Genomic DNA, 18,750 nt, shown 5'->3' with positions numbered 1-18,750 from the left:
CGCGCGCTCGCGTCGTGCAGAGGCAGTGCGATGACGATACGCGTTGCAACGGCGCGTTGGGTCGGGGGGAGCCCAGGGTAGCAATTATTGTCATTATAGAACGGCCCCTCGCGTCCCCGTTGCCGCACTAATAAATTGGCGTTTATCTCTCGCTGTACTTCTTACTTTCTTCATCCTCATCGCTTTTTTTTTCCCTTCTTATTCTCGATGGGGCCAATGTGTCGGCCACTTCTCGTGCCCTCGCGCTCGATCCAACTGGCTCCGATGGGGCTTCGGGTCCGGACCTTTCGGGACTGCTTTACCCCACGCCACGTCTTCTCCGCTCCCTCACAGCTGAACGCGTCCTTTCTTGCGCTTTCAGTGGGTTCCTTACCCAGTTGTTTGCCGTATCCGTTTCAGACCTCTGCATCGAAGTGTGCCCTATAGCGCTTGACCCTGCAGGCGAACGCTGCTGTGGGTAATTTCGCCCGAGTTAAACACCGTATCATCGGACCGGAGACTGCTGCGCGGATGACGCCGTGAGGGGAAGGGACTTGGAAAACCCTGCTAAGAAACAGTGCTTGCCGCTTTCTCGGTGTTAATTGTGGGCGGAAATTTTTCTATGTATATATGCGCTGTTGTATCCGCTCGGGACGTTTAGTGACATGCGCTCAGTGGGGGTACCTTTCCATATTTTCAGTGCTTCGCTTGTTTTTATATGCAGAAAAAAAAAAACGCGCGTTTTCCTTGGCGAGTTCCACCTTTGGAAGTGGCCATTTGGCGTTGGTTTGGTGAATATGAATGACAACGTCCGCCAGAAAGCATCGGACTGCAGCCAAGGTTTTCGGATGGATACGAGGAGCTGGAAACGTATAGGAAGCGGCCTCTTGAGGCTTCGTTCCTTAGTTTATTATTATTATTATTATTATTATTATTATTATTATTATTATTATTATTATTATTATTATTATTATTATTTATTGCCGTATTCTTGGCGTGGTGCTGTTGCGAAACCTATAAATACTAAAGCGTTTCTATATATCACAGCTTAGTGTTTGTCATAGTATTGATGAGTAAGGGGTAGCGTTTCGTGAGAATAATGCTCGAAAAATGCAGGCAGCTCCATGAAGCCGCCTCTGCAGTGAAGACACGCGCAGAAGAGGGAGAGAGAAAGCGATCGAGTGAATCAGGGAAGCGAAAAGAAATATGAAAAATCGGCAAATGTGGCAGAAATGAGAAGAGAAGGTAGGAACTCCACTCCCCCAGCCGGTTACGCTTCATGTTACGCCCAGATATCTGCTCAAGTCAGTGCACCTTGGGCAGCTGCCGCTTCTGAGAGAGAGAAAAAAAGTAAGAAAGTGAAAAGGTAAATCCGAAGTTTGCGGCGCAAACCTGCATTCGCGAACTCTCACAATAGCGGGATGGAAGCACTGTACATTTTTCTCGAGCACATGCGTGTACGGGTAGCAAGTGTAAACAGACCGCTTCCACCAAATGCATAGGCGCGCGTTATAACCACGGCTTAATGACGACGAGCTTCCGGCCGGATCGGGTAACCAGCCACTCAAACGCGGCCAGACTATATTATAATATCCTGCTGTTTTCTCGCACGACGGCATGCAAACACACAAATGCACTTACTCGCCGAGCACGTGCACCTATACGGAATCGCGTAGATGGCCCCGCCATCAACGCGAAGGACATAGACGCAGCTGCACAAGAGACCCTCTCATCGTATACGTATAATATACAGTGCATGCCCACGTGATTGATTATATACTGTGCACGGTGCATGTATAAGCGCCTGTGGGTAACACGACATCGATTTTGCGTTTCAGACACATATGCCCGTACGTACTTTTCTAGGGGTCCAGCTGATCAAGGCCTGGCCGACTCCTTATGCATGTTTTCCCTTCCTGTATGCTTTTTTTTTAGCACAGCGTGTACAGCGCCTCAACAGATTCAGAAGCAACGCCGACGTTTTGTAGCATACTGCAGAGACGTATTAGTGGAGAGACGTATACCGGTTTACCGGACTCCGACTGCGCATGCGCGGTGGCCCCGCTTGTCCCCACTCATGCCATTGCGTGTGCGCAGGAGGGGTCCGGTAAACCGCGGTATACGCCTCTTTATTCCATGTCTCAAGACCGCTCGTTACATTACACGCTGGCTATCGCACGCTTTAGCATTCCGATTGCTATTCTTGTGTGCTCTCAAAGGTGGAGGTTAAAGTTAGCCAGCAGAAAGGAAGGGAGGGTTTAGGGAGGCCAGGGAAAAAGGGACGGGGTTATTACATGGGCGAGCATTTATTTTCGACCACCTATTTCTCCATTTGCTCGAAGCCCAGGTCCTTTCGGCTTGGATATACATGCACCGTAGATGCGTTGTCGTGGCCAGCGTATATGGAATGTGAAGGGGAGGGAGGAGGGCAGAGAGAGAAAGGGGTGATAGGCGCTTGGCCGGCCGGAATCGCCTCTTGTATTGCGCCGTGCGCGCAGCCCAGGCGAGCGTGGCTACTTCCCGCTCACTCTATATACGATGACCGGCAGCATTTCCGCTGACCAACTGCTTTCACTTCGCCTCTTTCCGGTCGCCCATTCCTTCCGCTTTCCTGCCGCTTCCGCTTTAACGGTTTAATATATATATATATATATATATATATATATATATATATATATATATATATATATATATATATGTGTGTGTGTGTGTGTGTGTGTGTGTGTGTGTGTGTGTGTGTGTGTGTGTGTGTGTGTGTGTGTGTGTGTGTGTGTGTGTGTGTGTGTGTGTGTGTGTGTGTGTGTGACGTCTTCATTTTCCTGCTTATTATGCTTCGGGATTCTTGAGATTACCGCGGTGTCTGTCGCCGCAGCCGTGTTCTTTATCGTGTTGTTGTCCCTGTCAGACGACTTCTTTGTTTTCTACCTTTTGTGTGTCTCTGTTCGGTGCCAGGGTTAGGTGCGCGGCCGATTATTTACTCTTCGGTTCGTTTCCGTGACCCGAGGCGATTATACGGAGCATCGTTCTCGTATATTCCTTGTGATGACGGCGCATCGGGTTCCGTTCCCTGCTCGCCATTATACGAGGCCTCCTCGCTTGATTGAAACTCACGCGAAGCACGCATATATGTATAGACGGCACATTTATTTTCATTGTTTTTGTTCTTTTTTCGTGCTATCTTTAATACTGTCCTTTCTGCTTAGTACCATGTGGTGAATCAATCTCTCCCTCTTTCGAGAAAAACTCAGCACCGGCCCCAATCTCATCAGTAGCTGCTTCCAGCTGCTGATAGTGAAAGGTCAGCTTCGGTTTCTCTCACTGCCAGCAGTGTTTCTGCGCTTCTTTGTATGTTTTTTTTTCGTGTCGTATTGTCATCTTGTTCTGTGGGCGATGTACTCGCGACGATTGATGTACTTTTCTCGGAAAACTCGGAGAAACTGCTATTTCTTAACCGCTTTTCTTTTTTTTTATTATGCTATCATGCTGATGCCTCAAAATTGGAGATGTCTGCGTTTCTTTACTCAAATAATTAAAAAATTACAAAGTAAGCACGGTAATGTTTCCCGTGTCAGAGTGTGTACATAACAATCTTTCTTTAAATCTTTCTTCATTATCTCTAGACCGCTCGTTACGCTACACGCTGGCTATCGCACGCTGTTAACACTAATACGAGCCGGTGACAAAAACTAGTGCATTCGTTCAGGCGTAACACTATTCGAATTCTGTCCTCAGTACGCAGAATTTTGATAACATGGTGCATTGTGCTGTCGCCGCGCGTGTTATAGAAGGTAAGTCTCAGTGGACGGAAATAATTTAGAAAGTTCAACTAAACGTTCCCTCATATACCATTTTATCCAGGGTATATTATTAAGTGTTAGCATGACTATAACCAGTGTCCGGGTTATATATGTTCTCTCTAGTTTAGTACACTGACACACATAAGTGTCTCTCCTACATTTGCTGCATATGCCTTTCGGCGCTTGACATAGTGGGATCGGTCCCACTTGTTGTTGCATCAAAGTTCTCGTTCTTTCGTCCTCAGCGATGTTCGATAACCAGAACTTTTCTTCCCAGGCCTTGATCAAACGGCTGACTCATCTGAAAGATTTCGCTTCTTCCGTTTCGAAACGGCGCATTGGAGTACACGCAAAAAAAAAAAGAATAAATAAGAAGAAGTTGAAAGACGTCGAGAGCAGGCTGTCTTTGGTCTAAGTGTGGGGTACTTAAGAAAGTTCGATAAAGCCTAAGCAACCAACAAAAAGGTGGAAGTACAGGGAGAAACTTATTTGCCATCGATGCCTCTTTAATTTTTAACGGGCTGGACGTTCCGTCCTTCCTAACGGTGTCTTAAATCGTTTCGATATCTTTCTTTTCTACTATTTTCCTGCACAGCTCTACGCTGAAAGAGCGAGAGAGAGAAAAGAGAATCGTTAATAAAAACGGCCCAGGGAAAGACGGGGCTTCGCGCGAATTTCGCCGCGGGACACAGCAAAAAACTTGCGCTTTTACTTCGCTCGCTGCTTTTTTCGTGTCGCTTCCGTTCTTAAAGCGTTCGAAACGGGAGTTCGCCCGACAGAAAGAGTCGCGAAATGATGAACGATCGCGACAATGCCGCGGACAATTGTGGCCGCCTTTATTTTAAATCCTTTAAGGCGGCCCTCATTCCTGCTACCAGCGCGGGAGTGTGTTTGATATATTTATACGAAGCAGGCTGCGGCGACGGCGGAGAACGGGGTCCCGAGTTCTGTCCGCGCGGCACTAGTATAAAGCGTCCGCCTGCGGGTTGGGGCCATTAATTTATTTAGCAGAGCGGCTCCAGGCGTTCCGAGAAAGTGAATCGGTGCGTTCCGCCGTGCGTCGTAATGTTGGCCGAGAGACTGTTTCGTCCGACATTTCCAGATATCGTCATCGTGGTCTTCAGTTTCTCTCTGCTTCGTGCACTTTTGTTTCCGTTCAAAGGGAGAGCGAGTTCGCATCTTAAAAGTGCCTGCTGCCTCGTCGGTGACGAATGAATCTACTATGATTTATAGGGGACGAAAAACTGTCGGAGAAAAAAGAACAGCGAGGAAAAGTTTTTGTCGCACTGCAACGAGGTTTTGCGCTCGCGTCATAAATTTGTGAATTGTCTGCTCTTCGCTAAACGGCTTGTCCATGCAACTGGCATTACCTTTTTTTTTCTTATTCACTTGTTGCGAGTGCAAAGCGTGTATTCTGCCGCAAAACTGGGTTTCGCTCGCGTTTTCCTACGGACCGTTCTGGTTTCCGCCCGCTTGCGTGGCGCCATCTTGTGTTTGCTTGACGAAACAACTGCAGCGCCGCTGAGCCCCTCGTCGCGGATCGAGACCCAACTTTGATAGCGACGAAATGCAAGAGTGCAGAAATGCAAAAAAAAGAGAAAGGTTGGTGCCTGACAGCGACGCAGCAGCTACTCTCTGTAATATAGGTGAGGAAATCGCGCTAGAGTTCACGGCATAATGCACAACAAAACGGATCTTCAGGACACAGTATACACACCGTAGGGAACGCAATGGGCACGCCGTAAACGCTAACCGTAAATGGAAAATAAGCGCCTTAAGAAAGTAAGCAAGAAAAAAATCTTCTCTTCCGTGTTAGCCAACGCCCGCATTAAAAAGCCAATATCGCAATTTTGTTAGCACCGCTAAAACTTGAGGAATCGGCATGTCGCGAATTACCAACTATCAGCAGTTGGTCCATTTTATGCAGCTAGTCTGAGTTGAGTGAAACACCAGATTGAAAGCCTCGAACCAACTAACGTCTTCCTGTTTTCCCCGTAACATTTTTCAGAAAAAAAAAAAAGACGAGATGTTGGACGCCGCCTCCTTTTTCTTCACACAGCTTGCGCGCAGTGACGCCCTACACTTTGACATGATCGAAAGCGCCATGGCTACTTACTGATAACACGTTAACATCAAACTTTGTGTACAACCTCCATTTAGTGATCAGTGCACGTCGTGCAAACGGTGTCGCGAATTCGCGACGCTGGACAGTAAAGGGTTAATCAGATTTCTGACCTGAAAGACGATAGCACGTCAGCGCCAGTGCTGTCTTATATTTTCCACCCTGTGGTGATTATCGTTATCTGCGCCACTTCTACGTTGGAGATGAACAACCCTTCTTCTTCGCAACATACGTGCCCGCAGACTACTGGGCGTTGCAGACTGCCCCCAAGGGGCTCGCCCTGAGAGCCCCGGTCACCGTCTACACGCAGCATCGATTAGAAACGTCTCGCGCAGTATAAGGGATCGATCCGCTGACAGACAATCGCAGCGTCTCGGCGCTATTTTCGGCTGCCTTTTGCGCATTTACTACACACTTGATATTGCTGGCCGTCTCCGGTGTCACCGCAGGTATGCATATTCATCAAACGTGATCGCTCGCAATTAGGCGCAATTATTTTCGCCCTGAACTCGGGGGAAAAAATGGCGAGGGGCTCTCGACGTTTCCTCGGGTGGCCCTTTTTTATTATTTTTTCTCCCTTATTTTATTTCTTCGCTTCGCGGCATCGTGACGCTTTTGAATAATAACCTGACAGGGGCACATCTATTTCGGGCGCTCTTTTGTGATTGCTTCTATCACGCGAACAAGGTTGATCTAGCGAGAGGGGCACCATTTTATCTTTTTTATTTTTAGCATTTTCTTCGTCGAAGGGCTACTTAATTGTCTCTGGGTTCCTAGAAGAGGAACCTAAAGAAATCGCCGCATAAAGTGTGCCGCGAAAAGGAAGGGGAAAAATAAGATTTAAACACAAACTTAAGGTACAAGAAAGAGTCAAAAGCCATGTATTCTTAATGCGTCCACCAGCAAAAACTTGTCTTCCGTTCCGTAATTCGTCGCGAAGAGGTCGACATCAGCCGCCGCTTCGCACGTCTCCGATATTATACATAATTGGCACGAGTGGTTTAGTTAGCGCAGCTAATGTTAGGTCTCACTCGGGGCTGCCCTGTCGTGACCCTCCTGTGTGTACACATAAATTACGCAAAAGCTGGGCGGTTGATACATGCGGTGGATTGGTCAGTCCTTGCGCGTGTGCGCTCGACTAGTAGTATACATTTATTACGTGACGGTGCAGGTACAAGTCTGCAACGGCTTCGGAGCGTTAAGTGTGTAATGATAGTCTTGATTTGCTGTCACACACAACAGTGCATGGCGCAACGCCTGCGCGATTAAACCGTCAGACAGTCGGAAAGTCTAAGGTAAGGTTATGACGAAAACACTATGCCGCAGCAGTTCTGACACTTCGATACGAAATCTAGGCCTATCTCGTGGCCAAGTTTGGGATAACAAACAGAGGCTCCGCCTGGTGGTTGTGGAGCTCGCTATTTACGAGAATGCATAGACGTCAGTCCGTGTTTTGAGCGTGCCTTAGTAAGTCATTTAACTGCCGACAGATGGCGCGACAAGCTGCTATTTCTATTTGTGCGCAACTATTGATGCCCTATATTTTCAGCCATGGAGTTTCTCGTATATGCCTAGCGGAAAAAGTTGCCGTGCGGAACTTCATCCACTGCGGGAATTCCGGGAAAACGCCGTTTCGTATTTTCCTTGACTGATGTTGGTCCGAAAACGTGGATTCAATTGTAATATATGACTTTTCTCGAGGAAAACCTCAAAGAAAATCTCTGCTAATTTCCATACTAGCCTAAAGCCGAATAATTCACTTACGCTAAACTTGTTAAAGAACTAAAAAAAACGCTATATTAAAATAGTTTAATCTGCACAGACTGTAAAGAATCGCGGCTATACGATTGCGGCGCGGCGACCGCGGCGGCTGCGTTTTTATGGAGGAAAAACGCCAATGCGCCCGTGTGCTGTGCGATGTCAGTGCACGTTAAAGATCCCCAGGTGGTCGAAATTATTCCGGAGCCCTCCACTACGGCCCCTCCTTCTTCCTTTCTTTTTTCACTCCCTTCCTTATCCCTTTCCTTACGGCGCAGTTCAGGTGTCCAACGATATATGAGACAGACACTGCGCCATTTCCTTTCCCAAAAAGCCAATTATTACGATTGCGGCGCAATCACGATTCCGCTGCAGCATCCACGTTTTCGTCCCGACATTAGCCAAGCCAAGTAGGAAACCTCTTCCCTTCTTTCCAACGGTGTATGCAATGCTTGCTCTTCAAGGAAAACTCCCATAGACGGTGGCGCCACTTTCCTATCTAGGTAATTTTAAGAAAAGTGCGTTTTCATTTATATGGAGGCCGCGGGGAGTTTCGCAACAGATCTGTTTAGAGAGCCGCGATTCAAACGAAGCGTTATCCTGATTAAAACCTTTGGAAACCTCACGTCAGGATCCTGGTTTCGAACCTCCCACCTCCATAAGCCTGGCAGTGGCACAGCGCTGTGCTTCGCCGAATGACTGGTGTGCCACGACGGGTGGTTCTTGAAAATACGAGTGGCAGCGGGAAGCTCCAATATGCCGTAAATGCAGGAAGAAACCTGCTTTCGCCAGTCGGCCGTGTATCTCTGTTAAGCTGTACATTATAAGCTGTACATTATTCTATTTGATGTGATTACAAGACGGACTTAAAAAGGAAAATGATCCGAAGCGTCACTAAGCCTTCCTGCAAGGAGATGGAACAGAGAGAGACAGAGAGAAATTATGGAGAGATAAAAAAATGTGCAAAATCCGAAATTTGGCACCCGCCGCGGTGGCTCAGTGGTTAAGAGTTTCGTCTACTGAGCCGGAGTACCCGGGTTAGAATCCGACCGCGGCGGCCGCGTTTCGATGGAGGCGAAAAGCTAAGGCGCCGGTGTGCCGTGCGATGTCAGTACACGTTAAAGGTCCCCAAGTGGTCGAAAAAAATTGCCGGACACCTCCACTATAGCACCTCTTCCTTCCTTTCTTCTTTCACTCCCTCCTTTATCCATTCCCTTACGACGCGGTTCGGGTGTCCACCGAGCTATGTGAGACCGTTACTGCGTCATTTCTGTTGCTCGAAACCAATTTTCAATTTTTAATAATAATAATTGGTTTTTGGGGGGGAAAGGAAATGGCGCAGTATCTGTCTCATATATCGTTGGACACCTGAACCGCGCCGTAAGGGATGGAAAATTTGAAAAATGGAGAATAGAACAGCGCACAAGCTGAAGGAAACAAAGAAAACGGAAAAGAAAAAAATTACACGTCCCTCGGTGCTCTCCTTTAGAGCACACCGATGAGAGCCGAGCCGGGCGGCAGGCAGCGCCCCTGGCGACAAAAGGAGCAACATCAGCGTGCCTTCCCCGACGAGGCGGCTGGAAGAGAAGAAAGCTGGGAGGCACAACTCTGGGTGCCGGTGAGAAAGAAGAGCGCGAGGGCGATCTGGCGGCGGCCGGACGACGCTTTCATTGTGCGAGCGCCAACCGTAATAACCCCCGCGCCGATGGAATGCACGCCCGGGCTCGCCGCATCAGCGCCAGCCGGGGCCGACTGCGGCCACTCTTCATCCCTCGCGCGTCCGCCGAGAAGCGGTGCTAGTGAATTTACTTACTTTTTTTTTTGTCTGCCTCTTTCATTCTGGGTCCCATTCTTGTACAACCGCCAAAGAAGGAAACACCCACAGAAACGAAAAAAGAAACCAACAAAAGAACTTTCAAGAAAGAAAAGGAGACCAGTTGTGATTCCGTCGTGGCTACACCAGCGGTTCGCGTGCCTGCAGGAACTCGAATCCGCCGCCAGTGCTGCATGGTTTGCTCACATCTCCGGTTGTTTTTTTCTTCTTTTGTCTTGCTTCTTTGTTGATTCTCTTTCCGGTGTCCATACCTCGGATGTTTGCGCGCTGCACTGGGAGATCTTTTGGTTTTTGTTTGCATTCTTTTTTGTTTATTTGCCTTTTCTCGTGCACTGGAATCTTTCGTCTCGTTTCTTGCGTGCGCGTGCGTGTCTACGCTTTTCATTATTATATTTTTTTTACCCTCCGGCAGTGCGGAAAACACGCGTCTGCGTGGAATAACAGTCCTGACCGAAGCGCGGGGGGGGGGGGGGGGATGGAAGAATGGTCAGCCGAGAAGGCACGGTCGTCGAGCACTCTTGCCGGGGTGGAGGATCCAGACTCTTCTAGAGCGGTCGGAAAGCGACGCTCTCAAGACGAGGGCGCTTTCTTGTCCCACCGAGAAGGTGGCTTTGAGACGGCAGAGTGGAACCAGCGAGCTGCAGACGTAAACAACAACAACAACAAAAACAATATGCCCGGGGTTGCATACCATTACGAACGGGCGTCGTGGCTTTTGAAGACTTGGTTCAGGCGTAATGCTCGAGAAATAACAAAAAAAGGAGAAAAAAAGAACACAGGAAAGAATTGAAAGCGGCTTCTGAAGGCGATACTTGAGACATGGAAAAACGTGCTGCGCTCAAAGTTGGTTGTAGTTGTAAGAAACCGTGTAATTGGTACACTGATGTTTACTTGCCTAACCATTACTGTGGGGCTATCAGAGACGCCGTAAGGGAGGGCTCAGAGTTAATTTCGACCGCGTGGGCTTCTTTACTTTGCACTTAAAACCCCAGTACACGGGCGTCTTTTCTATTTCGCCCCCGTGGAAATGCACTCACTATAACCGATATCGAACCCTGGACCTTGGGCTCAGCAGCCAACCTCCGTCGATACTCAGCCGCTGCTGTTTGTTGATCTGTTGATCGATTGACTAATGAATAAGTTAAATGAATGAATTAATTATTTTGTTTGTTGTCTATTTGTTTATTTATTGCCGACTCACAGACATGAGGTCACCGACAGGAGAAACACAACGGTGCGGGTTTTAATTAATCGCATTGCACCAACACTGCGCCACACTATTCGCCATCGAATACGTCACAAGCAGGAAAACAAAGTGTGTGTGAGTGAGAGAGAGAGAGAAAAAAAAAAGGACCATTGCAACCGTCTCGCTGGCGCTTGTGATTCGACACGCGAAGCACCTATCGCCGTTGCGACGCTGGCACGACCTTCTAGACCACCCAACTTCGGGAAACGCGAAGGCAAAGCGCGTTCATCTCTCCAGTCACGTAGTGCCTCGCTCAGAGCGTGTGTGACAATCGGCCTAGCGACGATGGCGGTCGCTGGAACGAAACAAATCACGCGACAGCAGGAGCGTGTCATCCGGCGTGTCTCCGCGCTATAGCGTCATGCATATAAAGACCCGTATGTAACTGCGTCCATGCACCCTCCTTTCATCCCCCCCATCATCTCGCTTCTCCTCTCCTGTGCGTCATGCCTTTGTGTACGCGTGCAGCTCAAAATCAGTCTCGCCGCGGCGACAGCGTGTGAGAAAACTCGTCGGCGCACAGAATGCGCGCGGGTCATCGAGAGTGCGTGCATGCTCTGGCTTGGCGTGAGCTCGGACCGAGTTGTGCTGTTACAAATGAAGGGCCGCGAGAGAGGATCGGGGCATGCTTGTCTCGCTGCCGTGCGATGAGGAGGCCGCAGAGAGCGTGCGTGATGGACAGGTCACGTGCCGTATCGGCTGCACGCATAGCGCGTGGGAACCGCGTATGGGACAAAATGAAAGGGGAGAATCGCGTGCCTTGGTTTACGCACAAGGACTCTGTTTCCCCAATCGACCGCGCCGCTTGCGGCCCCTGCGGGATCGGGAACAATTAATTTCTTTAACCTCCTTCTCTCCCGCGTTCGGGGCACTCCCTGTCTTTCTCTCCCTGTTTCTCAATTGTTGAGTCGATTCTTTCCGAGCATCGCGGAGTTACGTGGCTTTGGCACCCGATAACTGGGAACCGCTTTTGTACTCTTTAGCAGATTTTTTGCCTGCTTTTTTTGTGATCGAATCTTTCAAATACTCTTTATGCTAGACGTAATTGGCCAGGTGATGAATGTACAAAACGCGCAAATTTTTTTTTTTGAATAATTGAATGCGTATTCTGAGGACATGATCATCCTCTCAGTTGTTGTCCATGTTCGTTTTAGTCATTTCACAGCCTAAGTTTACAGCACATTTAATCTCTCTATGTTTCGTTATATGCTCTCCCGTTGTGCGAACGGCTTTCTCAGTAACATTGGAGACTAGCACCATGCTGCTGAATCAACAATGCATAGACACTGTCTTACCGTCAACACCGCGATTAGACAAACTGTTAGGCTCAGTGACCTAGGGTCAAACACCAAACACTTTCTACGGTTTTGGCGTTGGAGTCCAATACTATATATAGGAGAGGCTGGTTGTACTATGGTGCCGATGGTAGAAGAATAGGTCAGCTCAGTTGCCTATAGGGTCAAACACCAAACACTTTCTAGGGGCTTGGCGTTGGAGTCCAAGTCTGTATGTAGGCGAGGTTGGTTAGACTCCGGTGCGGATGGTAAATGAATGGGTCATCGGCTTGACCTTATCCAGAGGTATAGATGTGTGTCGTCATTGTCGAGACTTTTCCGCGCCAATGTGCTCACTTCAGGGCCCTGGAATACCCGCTGCTTAAAATTTCTAGGGAAACTTTCAGGAATTCGGAGGACTATATGAGACTTTTGCAAAGAACGTTCGTTACCTCACTTCTTTCTTTCCCTTCAGTTGTATTCTCAGTATCATCTTATATTCTCACTATTATATTCTCTTTACACTCTCAATATCGCTGAACTTGCAGACAGCGCTGTATGTATGTTGTCTTGACAAAGCTAACTCAAGGCGACGCGAGTGCAGTTTCGCATTACGGCGGAATTCGTAGCGGCGAAAGACGACATGGTCGTGGACACATCTGACGCTGACATCACGGGGCACCTCCGAGAAATTTTACTCACGTCGTGCCACGAGTGCTTGTTTCACACCATTTTCTCTCGCATTCGACCGAGGTTCTCCTGAGAGGGAGCCCAGGGAGGAAACGGGTCTGGCGATAAGGAACGGATGAAAGCCGTTCGTCTCCTCTCCCGGCGTGCGGCTTCGTCCGAGCTCCATTTGTAAACGTCTCGCCGACGTGGCAGTCTCATGTATCGCAGTGAAGAACGCCTCTTGAGGTGAAGAAGTGCTTTCACATTCGCACGCGGTCACTGAGCGCATGCGTTCATTGTTTCGGGGGAGACAAACGGCTTCGCGAGCACGTCGCATTCGCCTGAAAATGGCTCTGTGGTTTGGGCGCTCCGCTACTGAGCCGGAGTTCACGGGTTCGAACTCGGCCGCGGCGGCCGCGTTTCGATGGAGGCGCAACGGAAAATGCGCCCGTGTGCTGTGCGATGTCAGTGCACGTTAAAGATCCCCGGGTGGTCGAAATTATTCCGGAGCCCTCCACTACGGCACCTCTTCCTTCCTTTGTTCTTTCACTCCCTCCTTTATCCCTTCCCTTACGGCGCGGTTCAGACGTCCGGCAATATGTGAGACAATTACTGCGCCATTTCCTTCCCTCAAGAACCGATTTTCAGTCTTCTGTTCTACAAGGGATTGTAAGCGGTGCTAGATGATCATGCGCGAGCATTTTTCCATGAACGCTGGCATCTATATACACTGCAAAACGAAGGGTTTTACGTTTCAAAGTTGATTACGAACTTTAAAACGACCTTTTGAACTCAGTTCTGTAGTTGAGGGTGTTCCGTTTAAAAACAAACAAACGAACGAACATCTAAGTGTTTTTCCACATTTTTGTCGTCGTAATTGTAGAATTGTATTATTCTAGCTCAACAAAAAAGTGGCGCTGGTTCTAATGGCGGCTGGGATACTTGAGGCAAATAGACATGAAGGAAGTCAGCGTTTCTGGGGCAAATACGGAGCACATGGGTGTTTCATCCGGCCTTGCATCCATTTTTGTAGATGTAGGTGTGCGTGCTTGGACACGTCAAACACCTTCAAGGGCGCAAATATTTATACAGCGTTCTATATCGCGCCCGTGGTGCTTGTTGTCGTCAGAACACTTAAGTGTTCGTTAATTGTTTCCTAAGCCTGGCTGAAGAGTTAATCACACGACTTTGCAACGAAACTCACTTGTGATTAGGGCTAACGGCTTCCTCGCATCCAGGTTTCGTGCAACAGGCTGCGCAGGCTATGCAAACGTTCGCTGTCACCAAAGCGCTCTTGTTTTCTCGCAGATACGAATTACGTGATATATAGTTCGTGGTGATTTCCTTCAAACATGAGTAAGCAGAAGAAGGGAAATGATTTGGCACTGTATAGAAATCGAACAAACGGAGCACCATGGTGTCTCGAAATTTTCTTGAAATAATTTGAACTGAACGGGTTCCTTGCACCTGCTCACAGCGGCGGGAAGTCGGAAAGTTGGTTGATTCTGACTTTTTTTATTGTTTAATGTTTTTCTCTCCTTTTTTCACACGAAAAAAAAATGAGACGTTACTTAAACCACACAAATTCCATCCATGGTCGGGATATTTTGCAACGTGTACACACGCATCGCTCACGCAGGACGACGCATGAACCCCAACGAGAGGCGCACTGCACCAGTGAACCTAGCGAAGCAAAAAGAAAAAAGAAATGAGACAAAAGGAACGAAAGGGAGCAGGCGCCTCGGGTGTTTCGCCGAAAGAGATCAGAGCAGCAGAGGCAGTATAGTCGCTCTTCTTCTCAAAGGAGATCTACCCCCCCCCCCCCCACACACACACACACACACACACACACTTTTCTCTGGCGCCCTCCACTCGGCGTGCTCCTAATTCGCCGCTACTGCTCGGCCAAACGCATCCATCACGGGCTGACCGGCCGGCCACCGCCGCCACAGAGCCACGGCCACCCGACGAGGTGGCTACCGAAACCGGAGAACTTCAAAGGTGGCTGGCTTCGCGGGCTCCGTCTTCGCCGCGAGGCGCGCACTCTCTCGAACAAAGGAGAGAACAGGAAAGAGAGGGGGGAGGGAAGGAGGGGAAGAGAATAGACTAGAACAGAACCGGAGAAAGAACGCGCGGTAACGCAAATAAAAGGGAAGCAACATGGCCAGCGGAACCAAACTGGGACATTGAAGGATAACAGGGGTAGTGATTCGGGGAATGGAGTAAGAGAGCAAGAAAATTAAAAGCAGAGGGAGAGAAGAAGAAAGAAAGAGAAGGAAGAACAGACAGCAGCGCAACGTGCCCTCATCACACGTTTCTTTTCATTTCTTTCTGTCTTTTTTTTTTCTCGCCCTGCCAGCTGCGATCTCGCTTCTCCACCCAGGCGTGTTCTTATTCTTCGGCTTCCCAAGCTGCATGGTTAGATAAACCTATTTGTCGAACGAAGCCATATATATAGCACCGCCACGCGTTACGTGCTCAACGGATGGCTATAGGTGTGCGTGCGTGCGTGTGTGTGCTTTCGGTGAGCTCGCGCGCTCGGGGGGCCTGTCGACGCGTTCATTCTTTATCCGCTCGCCTCCTCCTTCGCCTCCTTCCTTTCCTCGACTGTGCCGCCGCCAAACGAGCGCGAACGGGGTGCGGCATCATCCCAGCTTCGCCGCTGTGCTACCGGTATTGAGCCGTCCGCCGCAAAGAGTGGACGGCGAGCTTAAGCCAAGCGATTGCTCCTAATGAGATTTGCTACTTGTTTATTTCCTCCCCCCTGCCGCCCTTTCCTGTTTCACTCGCGCGCGCATTCGGCGGCTGCGTTTTGGACCTTTGCCGCGTGCGGTTCCGGCTTGTCGAGCCGCCGTCGGGCGCCCGGCGATCTTGCCCTCTTGCGGCTAATTTATGAAGCTGCGGTGGCGGCGGTGCGAGACCGCTGGCAGCCGGCCGCTGTTGCCTCGCCGATCGCGTCTAACGGTCGGCTCCTGTGTCGACGCCGCGAGCGAGTTGGCCGTAAGAGAGGGAGTGTTGCTTTAGCCTGGGCTGATTTATCGTTCCGCCTTCGAAGACGCCGCCACGGCTCCTTTTCGCGAGTTAAGCGGGCAGCAGAACCTCCTCTACCGTTCCTCGATTTCTTCTTTTCCTCCTCCACTTTCCTGCTACCATCCTGCCCTGTCAAGCCGTAACCCTTCCCGTATTTCCCCCTTGCTGTCTTTTATGTCGCTGTTCTTTCTTGCTTGCTTGCTTTATTCCCGTTATCTTTGCGCCTGTAGTTGCATGCTTTTGTGCTCAACTGCTTCTCGCGAAGGCCAGCTTCAATGCGTTGCTTCTCAGTAAGGGATCTTGTCCGATGCCTTGTTGAAGAGGCGATAAATACGAGGGTTATTGCTCTTGTGCTGTCCTTAGTTCGCTTTGTTGCCTGTGCCTGTCGATGCGGGCGATGAGGAATCCACTGGTGTGGAGAGCGATAACTCGGGCTCAGTTTTTATCGTTCTGTAATTGCAGGAGGTTTTCTTTTTTACTACTACGCGCCTTTTTTGTGTGTGTTCGGGTGCGACGTCAGACAGCGGACGCTTTCGATGTTTCTTCGCGAGCAGAGGCGAGGAACAAGTCTGTCGCTCATTCTGTCTACACACCGTAGCTCCGGCGGCTGGAACGTCGGGCTTCGTCTCGCTGTAAACCCGAGACAACCAGAATACGGAAACACTGAAAGCTTACAACTTTAGCCAAACAGGCAATTGCTGCGTTACGGTTCTTGCAGAAAACACTTGCGTCTTGGCAGCTCTGCCTGGCCTGGAAACACCGCAGTACCGCCGCAACTCTTTCTTGCTCGATGTGCACTCAGCTCATTATTGTGTTTCGATCTGCTCCTAGCACATCCTACAACAGTTTTATCTTCGTTTATTTTTATGCGAAATGTGTTGGCGAACAATGAGGGGGAATAGCGCGCCCGTTTCAGCAACAGACAACGGTGCCAGTTTCCTGTCCGGCCGCCAGATAGCGCCAAATGGCCATTCGGCACCCTGCGAAGGGTCGTGGCGCTACGCGATAGCCGGAGTTCGCAGAGTTTGTTCTGGTCAACGATCTTGTTTCGTGCGCCACATGTTGCTTAATCTGAAGATACTGAGACCAAACGCTCTCCTTTAAGATCAGAGGTCGGAGCACCGGTGCCCAAGTGGACGTGGAGTAGCTGCGCAGTCAGTGCGTCTGACGACGGCGCCGCTCAAGGGGATTAGTGGCTCACGTACTTCTGACGAAAACTGTACCAGCCTCTCCTCCAATATTCGCGCTTCGTTCGGTGTCGGTATGCCCAATTTTTCATCTACAGCGCCATTCGACGGCGAACGTTCTTATCGTACTCGTGCAAAACTCCTTTAACAGTAAACAGTCCAGAAAGTGTTTAGTGGCCTGGATCCTTAGCCGACGTGATTAATGATTGGCGTAATAAATTAGCTTCAAAATTTAAAACAAAACACTCGCAGTGCTTCAAGCCGCGGTATTATTTTGGTGTGTTACGTTCTCATATCTGGCAGTACCGTTCTATAATCGGATGCAACTCAAGAACGAAGCGGCAGATGTTCTCCAGAGGAGGCGTTCCAGCCAGTGGCGTTGACTGATTGTCAGTTTGCCATGATGTCGCAGTTATTCCGGGGTTAGTCCCCTGCGATGTCACTCTAGCAGATGCAAGGGCCATTAACCATTACGTCACGTCATTCGGTCGGCGTCTCTGGTAGGAGGGCCTCCTTTGCAGGCATTTGCAGCTTCATTTCTTGAGTTGCATCGGAATTTAGTGAGTTGTACCGTTTTATGGGCCACATGAGAAGTGTCGTTCTGTCTGTTTTTGTCCAGGTGAAAAAACTCACAGGACGGTCACGACTATGCAACGCGAGATTCAGCGATAGCTGTTTAGACGTTTAGTCACGTGACCACTGGCGTAGTGGCCACGTGACGCACCCCTGCACTGGCAGGCGGCTGTTCCAAACGACGAGAAAGCCAGGGACGGGCGCCTAACAGCTGTCGCAGTAAAATACTTCCAAGCGGTGTCCGTACACGCTGCACGAGCTAACGGTCTCCCGTTGCATGTCCTGGTGCAGCCGCGCCATCCGGAGCAACCAGGACCTGCTGCCCAGCTCTCCGCTGGCGTCGCTGTTCCGCAACGACTTCTGGGGCACGCCGCTGACGCACAGCGGGAGCCACAAGTCGTACCGGCCGCTGTGCGTGCTCTCCTTCCGACTGAACTACCTGCTGGGCGGCTACGAGCCCCGGGGCTACCACCTGCTCAACGTGCTGCTGCACGGCCTCGTGTCGGCCCTGTTCACGGCGCTGGCGGCGCGCCTCTTCCTCAACCAGTGGCTGCCCACGCTGGTGGCCGGCTTCCTGTTCGCCTCGCACCCCGTGCACACCGAGGCCGTGGCCGGCATCGTGGGCAGGGCGGACGTGGGCGCCTGCCTCTTCTTCCTCGGCTCGCTGCTCTCCTACGTGCAGTACTGCAAGTACCGCGACAAGGAGCTGCGCGCCGAGCGCCGCTGGGCGCCGCTGTACGCGTCGCTGGCGCTGGCCGGCTGCTCCATGCTCACCAAGGAGCACGGCATCACGGTGCTGGCCGTGTGCGCCGTCTACGACGTGTTCGTCAACCACAAGGTGGCCCCCAGGGACCTGCCCTCGCTGCTCGTCAGTGTGAGTGAACGGTTCTTTCTCTTGTCTATACGGTAAGCGAAGGTGACTCGCGGCTACGATCGAATGCTCGGATGCACGCGATCGCTTTTACCAGCATTTTACCATCATGATCATGCGTCGGCTGTGGGTGCACATGGCGCACATAACAGAGCTTTACGGGACCTAGTTTGGAATATGCCTAACATTGCTGTGATCTTTGAAGTGCAATCTGTTTAGCATGGTAGTGTCATCCAGCGGCCAAGTGGTTTAGAGAGAACATTATAGTGTCCTTGAGACTCTCAGACCCTCATGAATAACGTCGTGCTGTTGCATGTCCTTTCACCTTCTTTTCGCTGCCTGTTGAGTTATAACGAATCACCAGCACAACAAATCTCGAGGCTCAGCTGAGAAGAAAACCTGATCCATTC

At 50.0% G+C, this 18,750-nt stretch overlaps 1 protein-coding gene across 1 annotated transcript in view; it reads left to right on the top strand.

Moving 5' to 3' along the window:
- Positions 1-18,750, top strand: part of Tmtc2 (Transmembrane O-mannosyltransferase targeting cadherins 2) — a 315,006-nt gene that overhangs the window by 275,968 nt on the left and 20,288 nt on the right. The window contains exon 3 of the mRNA XM_077654186.1: positions 17,761-18,343. Coding sequence (XP_077510312.1) covers positions 17,761-18,343 — 583 coding nt within the window. The remainder of the gene's footprint in view (positions 1-17,760; positions 18,344-18,750) is intronic.

The sequence above is a fragment of the Amblyomma americanum genome, chromosome 2 (genome assembly GCF_052857255.1).
Source record: "Amblyomma americanum isolate KBUSLIRL-KWMA chromosome 2, ASM5285725v1, whole genome shotgun sequence".
In the NCBI taxonomy this organism is placed as follows: domain Eukaryota; kingdom Metazoa; phylum Arthropoda; class Arachnida; order Ixodida; family Ixodidae; genus Amblyomma; species Amblyomma americanum.
Note: the sequence above shows the minus strand (reverse complement) of the source record. Positions and strands in the feature narration are given on the sequence as shown.